This window comes from Strix aluco, chromosome 5, assembly GCF_031877795.1.
Source record: "Strix aluco isolate bStrAlu1 chromosome 5, bStrAlu1.hap1, whole genome shotgun sequence".
NCBI classification, from domain to species: domain Eukaryota; kingdom Metazoa; phylum Chordata; class Aves; order Strigiformes; family Strigidae; genus Strix; species Strix aluco.
This window is the reverse complement of record NC_133935.1, coordinates 73,597,667-73,608,184: the sequence shown is the minus strand read 5'-3', so window position 1 is coordinate 73,608,184 and position 10,518 is coordinate 73,597,667. Positions and strand designations below refer to the sequence as shown.

General features: G+C 43.5%; 1 protein-coding gene across 3 annotated transcripts in view; it reads left to right on the top strand.

Moving 5' to 3' along the window:
- The first annotated feature begins 942 nt into the window (after positions 1 to 942).
- The window catches only part of PIK3CG (phosphatidylinositol-4,5-bisphosphate 3-kinase catalytic subunit gamma), a 34,919-nt gene continuing 25,343 nt past the window's right edge, over positions 943 to 10,518 (top strand). The window contains exons 1-3 of one of the 3 annotated variants that reach the window (XM_074827797.1): positions 943 to 1,141; positions 5,918 to 6,156; positions 7,375 to 9,390. In XM_074827797.1, the coding sequence (XP_074683898.1) occupies positions 7,387 to 9,390 (2,004 nt within the window). In that variant the 5' untranslated portion in view covers positions 943 to 1,141; positions 5,918 to 6,156; positions 7,375 to 7,386. Of the gene's footprint in view, positions 1,142 to 1,477; positions 1,719 to 5,917; positions 6,157 to 7,374; positions 9,391 to 10,518 lie in introns of those variants that run through there. The other 2 variants (XM_074827799.1, XM_074827796.1) reach the window with 2 other exon arrangements.

Here is a 10,518-nt window from a genome sequence, read left to right as displayed (position 1 = left end):
GGTGGGGAAAGAGTGGCGAGGGGGAGTTGTTTGTTTGAATTGGAAGTGAATGGTTATGCCTGAGCTGCATTTGGAGTCCTGGCACCGTAAGGCTGATGAATTAATCCTCCTGCTGTGGGCAGCCTTGGCAAGGCCTTAGCTGGAGTACTACTATGTCCAGTTTTGTGCAGTGCCTTCCAAAAACAACGTGGCCCATTTGGCAAGAGCCCAGAAGCAACAGGAATCCCAGGAGGTCTAAGGAACATGACCTAAAAGGAGAGCCGGGACTGCCCAGTCTGGAGATGGGAAAATAGTTGGAAAACAAGAATACAGCACCTTTGAACAAAGAGTAGGTAAAAAAAAAAAAAAAAAAGACAAGAGGCTAAATCTGCAGGAGCAGACATTTAGTAAGACAAAATGAAAATCTTTCCAAAGGAGAAGGCCACTGCGTGCTATTGCTGACTGCCATCACCGGGATTTTTGAGGACCGTTTAGACAAACTGTGTCCTCGCCGTCGCGTGGGGCTGGCCGGGCAGCCCCGGCTCTGGCTGCTGGCCCTGCCGCGGTGGTGGCCACTCCGCCGCAGCCTGCGGATGGGCTCGCCAGCCTTCGGGGCCCCTGGGCGATGAACACCTCTTGAAGATGCTGCCAGAGAGGTTTTGCTGCCAGTCCTGACACCAGCACCGGTCCTGCGTGCTTTGTGCTGGCGATTAAACCACACGGAGGCTGCGGTACTTTGCCCTAATGGTGGCTATACCCCCACGCCGGCTGATGTGGTCGTGCCGGGCCGACCCGCTGCCTCCAGGCGGCAAGGCCCGGCACCGCGCTCCGCAGACCCGCGGGGCGTCCCGGCCCAGCGCCGGCCCCTTCCCCAGGCCCCCGCCTCGCTCGGGGGAAGGGGCCCGGCCCCGACGCCCGGCCGCAGCGGCGGGGGCTGGGGCCGGGCGCCCCGGGGCCGCGGCGGGGCCGGACGGCGGCGGCCGAGCGGGGCGGGGAGGCCCCACAGCCGGTTCCCTCTTTGCCCGGCGCGTGATTGGCGGCGGCTCCGGAGCTGCCTATCGCCGGCCATGGAGCCTCCCCTCCGGCCCCCGGCCCGCTCCGCTTCCTGCTGAGGAAAGCACCTGTCCGGAGCCGGAGCCGGGGCCGCGGCCGCGCCGCTGCGGTGAGTAGCTCCGTTCCGGGGGCCGGCGGGGGGGTCGCCGGTGGCCCCTGCCCCAGGCCCGGGCTCGCAGGTGGCGGCGGGGGTGAAAGGCCGGGGCGGCGCGGCCCGGCTCCCCGCGGTGGCGGTGGGCAGACCGGCCCGGCGGGCGCGGCCGCGGCCCCCGGCTGCCCCGCCGGGCTGGGCGCGGCGAGGTTTGCCCTCATGCGGCGAGGACTCCGCTGCTGCTCCCGCGGGCGCTGCGGGGCGGCGCGGCCCCGGCCGCCATCTCGGGGCGGCGGGCGGGCAGGGCGGGCGCGGCCTGCGCGCCCCGCGGGTGGGCCGGGTGAGGGGGGCAGCGCCGGCCCGCCGCTCCTCGCCGCGTCGCGCCTCCCGGGCCTGGCGCCGGCGAAGCGCTTCGGCCCGACCCCCCTTCCAGCAGGGCACGGGCGACCGACCGGAGTCAGCACGGCCGCCTCCAGGGCAAGGGCTGAGCCCCCCGAACGCTGCCCGGTCCGTCGCTCCCCACGGCCTCGGTCCCGGCTCGCGTCGTGGTCCAAACAGGAGCTGCAGGTTTGATGCAAAACCTGCCGAGGAAACTGTGAGTGTGTAGAATAAAACAGTGCAAAGTGAAGGATCACGCTAGACAGTGGTAGCTGTTCCCTCTGGTCTTAAGATCTGTAAGTCAGCTCAGCTACAACATCATTTTGAAACAATAAATAACTATTTCCTCATCCAACAAATAATAACCTCTTGTGTCTTTCTGATATGTGTAGACCGTAAAACCTTCCCCCACTGCAAATGCTCTGAAATAGTAGCTGAGGGCATTCAGGAGTTGGTTGTCAGTGGAGATTAGATCACACTGCTAAAGATCAGTATTTGAAGAACCGGGCACAAGTTGAAAGGACAGGCAGTATCCAAACGGCGAATGTGTCCCTGCAGGAGCCATAGCTGAGATGTCCATGTTTTCAAACTCTGTGAAGTGTTGGTTTAAGGGTAGATCACCATCATTTGTATAACTCCAGTTAACTAGAACTTTGCCAAAATTCTTACCTAAATTTTTGGAACCAGCTAGAAGTTATTGTTCCAGAAGCACCCCTAAGTAGATACCTTGTGTAGAAACCAAAATACACGAATGTCTGTAGTGAAGGCAGGGAGGTCCTGAAAATATTACAGCTGTAATAGCAGGTAGATTGACCGTGCAGCCTCCCGGCACAGATGTTCTGCTGATTAGTACACTTTTTGATGAAGAATGTGACTGTATTAGCAGTGACATTCTGTGATGATGATGATGAAGTTTACTTGGAATAGGAAGCTGCACTGATTTAATTCCAGTGAGAGCTAGTAGTTGCTAGAGGATTTGACAAAAGAACTGAGCGAAGCAGTTTTTGTTGTTGAGTTCATGCGTAACATGTTAGTGCTGTATCTTGCCTGCATAGTTCAGCACTGGATCACTGTAGATGTAGGGAAGATGTATTGTACTCCTGTCCAGCAAGTGCAAAGCGGTCTCCTGTTACAGGACAATGCTGGCAAGTACATGTAGAATGCTGCTTGGAAAATTTTGGGTCATGTCCTAGGTGGGTTTTTTCATTTATCTTTAAAGTGTGTATGTAAATAGATTATTATTATATTTGTGTAATGTGTGCACAAGGTGATTCTTATTCTGATAGAGAGTGTCTATTTTCTTGCAGGTTATGTCTGGGAAGGAGCTGACGCTAAAGTGAAAAGAATAATTTAAAAATAAGGTTTTAACATGGTAGATTAAACCAGAAGCAGAAACTATTGTAGAATAAGCATAAGAATAACTGGTGAAGAATAAGTAACTGGTAAAACGCTAACAAAGCAGTGATGTTTGACAGATCTCTTGAATTTTTTGTAGCAGAATATATGAAGTAATTCATGATAATACCACATTGTCTTTTTAAAGCACCTTTCAACCAGTGTTCTGAAATCCTTTAACAAGTTTACCCATTAATTTATCTCCTAATCCTGCTGTGAATTATGTTTCAGTCTCAGTTATCCTAAACTGTTCTGGCTTCATTCCCTTCCCATCTCTTCCCATCCCTACCACTCTGCAAGTGATGAGTCAGATTAGGGAACTGATGCAGCTGAAAATTAACCAGATTTTTTTGTTGTTGTTGTTATGATCAGTTTGCTTACCTGAGTGATGAGATAGGAACACTACTGGGGACAAAGGCAAGCCTGTTTGCTTTTCTTAGTTGTCTTTTATGGGCCCACCTTCTCCTGCTCCATTGCAGCCTGTCAGGATTTGTGGACTAGTGGTAGGACAGTTCTCCCAATACAGGGAAATACGGGGTTAGAATTAAATTAAATTAGAATTAATAATAAGAAGAGTGACTTTTTTTGACCTTTTTGTGTGGTGGTGCAGTAGGTGTATAGAAATGTCAATACTGTAAGTAATGCTTAGACATGACAAAGGTTTTAGGAGGTTATTTTAAATGATTTTCAGTTACAAACATCCAAGTGTTCTGATGCATATGCATGAGGAATTATGGTTTTGCCATGCCTACACATGGATTAGCGGGAAATAGACACAGTTTAGTGTCACCCTAAGAATGTGGACACTTTTGTGTCTATCATTGCAGAGACAGATTAGAGACAGTCATCATTCCAAGAATTGGCTTCTGAAGATGATGAAAGGGGGTCAGAGCTGAACTGGAGAAGGACATCTGGATTGGACTGGACTGGACTAGACACCGGAGGTTGCAGCCCAAATGAGTGCAAAAGAGACAGTCTTGTGTGGGCAGTTACACAAGTGTCATGCACTTTGCATTGTATCTGATGCAGTTTGTGGGGCAGTATTTGAACCTTTCACAATATTGCTGTACCAGTCTTTTTACATGGATGAAAGTGTCAAACAATTATGTTCATTGAGCAGTGTACAGGGTAGCTCTCTGCTGCATGAGGCAGAGATGCTGCTTTTGATTTTCTTGTTGGTCTTGATCAATGGAGTAGTGCTAGAATAGCTTAGCAGGAGATGGAATATTTGTGTGTATATGTGTTTGAAAAATTAATCTTTTAAGTGCATATCACATGGCAGCAAGATGAGGACATTTTAAACCGGCATTCTTTCTTAGGTCTGGCAAAACCCAATGAAACTGTGATGAGTCCAGGTTTACTTCATAGGGTCAGCACGATGACTTTTGGAATGAGGGATATTTGTGAAAAACATATGTTGCCTGTTGGCATGAAAAAGACCCCTCACTGCTAGTTGCTTATTTTTAAATGAAGAAAAATATGTGACTTTATTACACATTTTAGAAATTATACTTCAAAATACAGACTCTGCAAAAGTGTGGCAAAGTCAAGCTCTCCAGGGAATTTCAAAGCACAGTTTTTGCAAAACACATTTTCCCCTTTAGCATTGCTCCTTTTCTTTTCCTACACTTCCAGCTCCTTTTGCTTTTTATGTGGAACTGGCTGCTTCCTTCTCTTCCGTCATCTTGGGCTGTTGAGGTTACAGGTGCTCAAGTTTTCCAGCACCTGAGTGCTTTTTTCAGCTGAGAGGACTGGAGAGGAAACCAGTGTGTAGTGCTGAGATCCCGCAGGCTGTGGCTGATGAATGCTGACAAGCTTCACATGTGTGAAGGATGAGTGTTGAAGATGTCTTGACCAAGATGGGTAGATTTCATGGCAGCGACAAAACGTTCAGGGCAACTTCACTTCCATGAGAAATTTCAAATATTGGCTCTGAAAGGTAGAGGAAGCTGGGACAGTGTGTTTTCCCCAAACTCACTTCCGGAGAAAAATAACCTCCAAAAAGAAATCAATCGTAGCTGCTAAGCAAAATGATGCTCTAAGAAAGCAGAGCTATGTCTATGGTGGAGGGTATGTTTCTTTTTTTAACCTTGGCAAAGTGTTAATTTTGAATGGCATGTTGGTGGCAGGTAAGAGACTCTCAGATTTTTTTGCCAATACAGAGGGAGCTTTTCTTTTCCCCTTTTTAATAAGGAAGGTGTCTTACGAGATAGGAAGCGTGCATATGTTAAAAAAAAAAAAAAAGACCCCACCACTTCGGTGTTGCTAAAAGACCTTTCAGTTGTTTCATATTTTTTCTCTTTCTCAAGAGTCATCATTTTTGTAGGGTATGTACTTCTGTAGCAGGTGTACTGCTCATTGCTCTTCAAAATGGTCAGTATTTCGCTGGAAAAGTCATAAGGAAAAAGGATACGATTAGAGGTTTTTCTGTCTTTTCTTTCTGATTTGTATATGTTTTCCTAAATCTTTTTCTGTGAGGATTTTTTAGTAAAGGAACAGCTCTTCAGGTTGTAGTTAACCACAAAAATTAGGGTTGAAAGTCCACGGTTTAAATTCTTCCTGAATCTTAAGTATCATTTCTAGTGGATTTCACTGTGTGTTTGTAAACATAAATGGATAAGTTAAAAATACTAGGAGGAAGATTGCCTGGCAGTTCTATTGCTGAGGGTACCACACAAGATCCTTGGCAGATACCATCTCCATGTGACGCCTGTACGGAGATTGGCTTAAAAAACTCTAATGACTTTAAGTTGGGAGTCCTCAGAGGCCTATAACCATGAAAATAAAAATAAGGAAACATTGCAGATTTAGTTGTCTTTTATCTAATATTTTTATTTAACTCTTTTATAAAGTAGTAAGGCTCTCCAAAATATGTTGTTTTTAAAATGTTTTATTTGGATACATTAGATTTATTGCCCAGATTATTCTTTGCTATTTTTAAAAGGCTTTAAGCGTATCTTCTATGCATGTGTGTTAAAATTAAATTGGTGTACTGATAGTGTATTTTTACTGTTGTAACAGGAAAAGCATTCTGACTTTTTTTTAAATGAGCAATCATATGTACAATCAACTTGGTTAAAACTTCCTTCCTGGTAAGCGCAGCACTTCCTTTGCATCTGGATATGAGGGCAAGCAAGAAAAGCAGAACAGCTTAAACAAAGAAAATTTTTGTGTGAACGATCTTCCTTTAAAAAAATAGGAACTTCAGAAATTAAACAAATGAATCGTCTTCAGCAATTCAGCCTTTATTTTTTAAGCAGGTAATATTTCCTTGTGCTTTATAATTACAGAGGTGATGTGTCCACAGTCGTTGCTTTCCGGAACTTGAAAAATTAATTTTAGTTAGCATGCTATGTTGTTTCAGTTTAACCTTTTATATTTTTATCTTCTTGTTTTGTTATCTACTAAGGCATTGTTACATTGGTTTTAGTTTTTCCAGCAGTTAGAGATGATTTTATGTGTAAAAAGCGTTGTCTGGAAAAGATGTTCAGTATGTTGCTGTAACTTAGCTTGTGTGAGCACACTCAATCAGCTCTGCCTTTCTCTTCCAAGCTCTCAGTGAGTAACTTCCACTTTAATATTGTTCAATGGAGATTACCTGTAAGGAACAATATTTTTTGTTTACTGAAAGCTGATAAGGTAGGTTACTTGTGTTCAAAGCTGTTTTACAGGTGGTTTAGGTGTGATTTGATGTATAGGGTAATAAATAGGCATCAGCTTATGAATTCTTCTGTAACAAACTAATAGTTCATAATGGAAGTGTTTACTTTGAAAATGGATGGATGTTTTCAGTCTGGTGAATTAATTTATTTAAAAGCAGCACATCTAAGAATACTAGGCTTGACTTTAGATGAGCATTAAATATCTGTCTTCAGAAGTAGTCCCTGACTTTTGAATCCTAAGGACTTTTTTTGGTGTAAGTCCATATTCCTCATCACTAAAAAGAGAGGTGGAGAAAAATGGGCGTAGGCTAACCTCTGTCCAGTCTGCAAATAAATAACTTGTTTTGTTACTTTCTGTCATTCCTGGAGCTCAGTGGGATTGCTTCTGCTCATACACAGTACTGTGTCATTTGATTTCTATGAAAATCCACTTATGTTAACATCAACAGCATCAAAACAGATGAGGCAGCAGAAGAATCAGTGCTTAAACAAATGGAAGCACTACAGCCATCTACTTATCCTGCTTATCCTCAGTGAAGTCTGAGAAGGCTGTTTGAAAGCTCTACTTTAATTATTTAATAATTGGATTGTTGGGGTTTTTTTTCTATATTTGGTTTTGAATTGCATAGGTTACGTCTGAGGTGGTTTATGTAAATCAAGTATTTATGACCAGAAATTAAGGGGAGGGGGAAATATAAAAAGCATATACTTAGCAGGATTTTGACTGGCCTGTGATTTTAATTAAGAAGAGTTAAAAAGTAAGACTAAAGAAAAATGTAAATGAGAAAGTAATCAGATATTTGTATGTTTTGTTAGATTTCTTCTGGCATGGAGTTGGGGGATTATGAACAGCCTGTTGTTATGAGAGAGGAGAACAAACGAAGGAGAAGAAGAATGAAACCTCATTGTACATCGAGTAATTTGTCGTCAATGGAACTGATATCCATTGAGTTTATTTTACCTACAAGCAATAAACATACTAAAGTACCGGAAATGATATTACTCGAAATAGCTGGCAACTGTACGGTTGAGCAAATGAAAACACAGATTTGGATGCGTGCAATAGAGATGAGTCAAACAACAGACTTCTACCATGCATTCACCCCAGATCAGTTTATTCTGCAGTATCAGAAGAAAGGGCAGTGGTATGAAATTTATGATAAACATCAAGTATTGCAGACATTGGACTGCATACTGTACTGGAAAGTGTTACAGAAAAAGGTAGGCAAGATCTATGTTGTCCAGAAACAAAAACCATCAGAAGAAGTTCAGGAATTTCAGCGGCAGCTTAACGATTTAATTGGTTATGATGTCACTGATGTAAGCAATGTGCATGATGATGAGCTAGAATTTACCCGTCGCAGATTAGTCACTCCACGAATGATAGAGGTAGCCTGTAGAGATCCTAAATTGTATGCGATGCATCCATGGACTACATCTAAGCCACTCCCTGAATATTTATTTAAAAAGATCACTAATAATAACATTTTCATAATCATACATAGAGGAACAACTAGTCAGAAAATTAAAGTGTCGATAGATGATACTCCAGATATGATTCTTCACAGCTTTTTCACAAAAATGGCGAAGAAAAAGTCTTTGATGGACATTCCTGAAGATCATAGTGAACTGGATTTTGTTCTCAGGATTTGTGGCAGAGATGAGTACATCACTGGAGAGACACCAATCAAAGATTTTCACTGGATAAGACAATGCCTTAAGAATGGGGAAGAAATCCACCTTGTCTTAGACAATCCCCCTGACCCGAATGAAGATGAGGTTCAGAAGGAAGAGTGGCCTTTGGTGGATGACTGTACAGGAGTTACAGGGTATCATGAACAACTGACAATAGATGGAAAAGATCATGAGAGAGTCTTCACTATCTCTTTGTGGGATTGTAATAGAAAATTCAGGGTGAAAATAATCGGCATTGATATCCCTGTTTTACCGAGAAACACTGATCTTACTGTGTTTGTGGAGGCTAACATTCAACATGGGCAACAGCTCCTGTCACAGAGGAGGACTTCATCGAAGCCTTTTACTGAGGAGGTTCTGTGGAATATTTGGTTGGAGTTTGATATCAAAATCAAGGATTTGCCTAAAGGAGCACTCCTGAATCTTCAGATATACTGTGGCAAAGCACAGGGGCTGTCCACAAAGACGAACCTTCAGTCACACGAATCCCCCAACTCTGATTCAAAATGCAAAACTCAGCTTCTCTATTATGTAAATCTTTTGTTGATAGATCACCGTTTCCTGCTACGAAGTGGGGAGTATGTGCTCCACATGTGGAAAATTCCAGGCAAGGGGGAAGAACAAGGAAGTATCAATGCAGACAAACTCACATCAGCAACTAACCCGGATAAAGAAAACTCAATGGCGATCTCTATTGTGCTGGACAAATATTGTCACCCAATTGCTTTGCCCAAGCACAGGATAACGTCAGACCCCCAAGGGGATAGGACACGAGCTGAAATGCCCAACCAGCTTCGCAAGCAACTTGAAGAGATCATAGCAACTGACCCACTTAATCCACTTTCTCCTGAAGACAAAGAACTGTTGTGGCACTTTAGATATGAAAGCATAAAGCACCCCAAGGCGTATCCTAAGCTGCTTAGCTCTGTGAAATGGGGACAACAAGAAATAGTGGCCAAAACATACCAGTTGCTAGCTAAAAAGGAGGTTTGGGATCAAAGCACTTTAGATGTTGGACTCACAATGCAACTTCTGGACTGTAACTTTTCAGACGAAAATGTCCGAGCGATGGCAGTTCAAAAACTGGAAAGTTTAGAAGATGATGATGTTCTTCATTATCTCTTACAGCTTGTGCAGGTAAGGTGTATTTGCATCCTTGAACTCTGCCTTCCGGGAATATTTGCATTACCCCATCATCATTCCCATCTTAGTAGGTTTAGTTAGCAATCCCTGGTTTTGAAGTCTTCGATGCTTAGTCAAAGCAGTGGTAGTAACCAAATTAACCCAGAACACGCTTTCTACATTTGCCTTTTGCCTATGTTGTTATTTTTGTGTTACTGTTGCCCTGTGTCTTACAATTTGTGTCTTGCATTTACATACTACTGTATGTTTTTCTGGAAATTTTCAACACCAGCACAGCTATGATGAGAGCAAATCCTAACTGTGCTATCTCTAATCCTGTTTGTATCAGAATCACACAAGACTGAAGAATTGTTGACCATCTTTACCAATAGTTTAGAAAGAGTATAGCAGAAGTAAAGGCAGGTGTTGACATGGGCAAGGCCTGAATTAAAATCTGAGGTTTGGTTTTAGGTCAAAAATAACAATATAGTTACATAGTATGTTGCAATGACCAAATTTATCTAAAAGCTTCAAAAACATTTTAAAAAGTAAATAAAGGGTTGCTAGGACTCCGCAATAAGATTGCTTCATTCTGGGAAGTTGGGTGAAAAACTGTGTTTTTAATGGCAATGAATCACCGCTCTATCGATTTAAAGCGTTTTGTATGCGGATCTGCCAGATGAAACATCGAGAAGGTTTATACCAGTTATACAAGAAATTTGGTTTGTTTGCATTTTCACAATGCAGTGCTGGAGCTGGGCAGCCTGTCAGCAGCAAAGTTACATCTGGTGGCTGATAAAAGGTGTAAAATTGTGGTTCTTCCTGGTAAACGCATCCCCTAAAGCAAGGCGACTCCACAAGCTTCCCACACCCGATAGGTGGTTCATGCGGAAAGGTTGTTGCCCCACAGAGCAGGAAATACTGATTTTCAAAGAATCAGAAGACAAAATTGGCATTCAAAATTAAAAAAAAAAAAAAAAAAAAGAAAAAGGAACTGCTGCAGCCAGGAAGCTGCAGGATGGGGCTTCTAATTTCTGCAGGTTCAGAGAAAGCCTGGGTTCCCAGGAGAATGAAGTTAGTATTTCAGATTTTGCTGTGCATCAGTAGTTCTTTAAACAAAGCCTTTTTAGCCTTGTCTTTGCT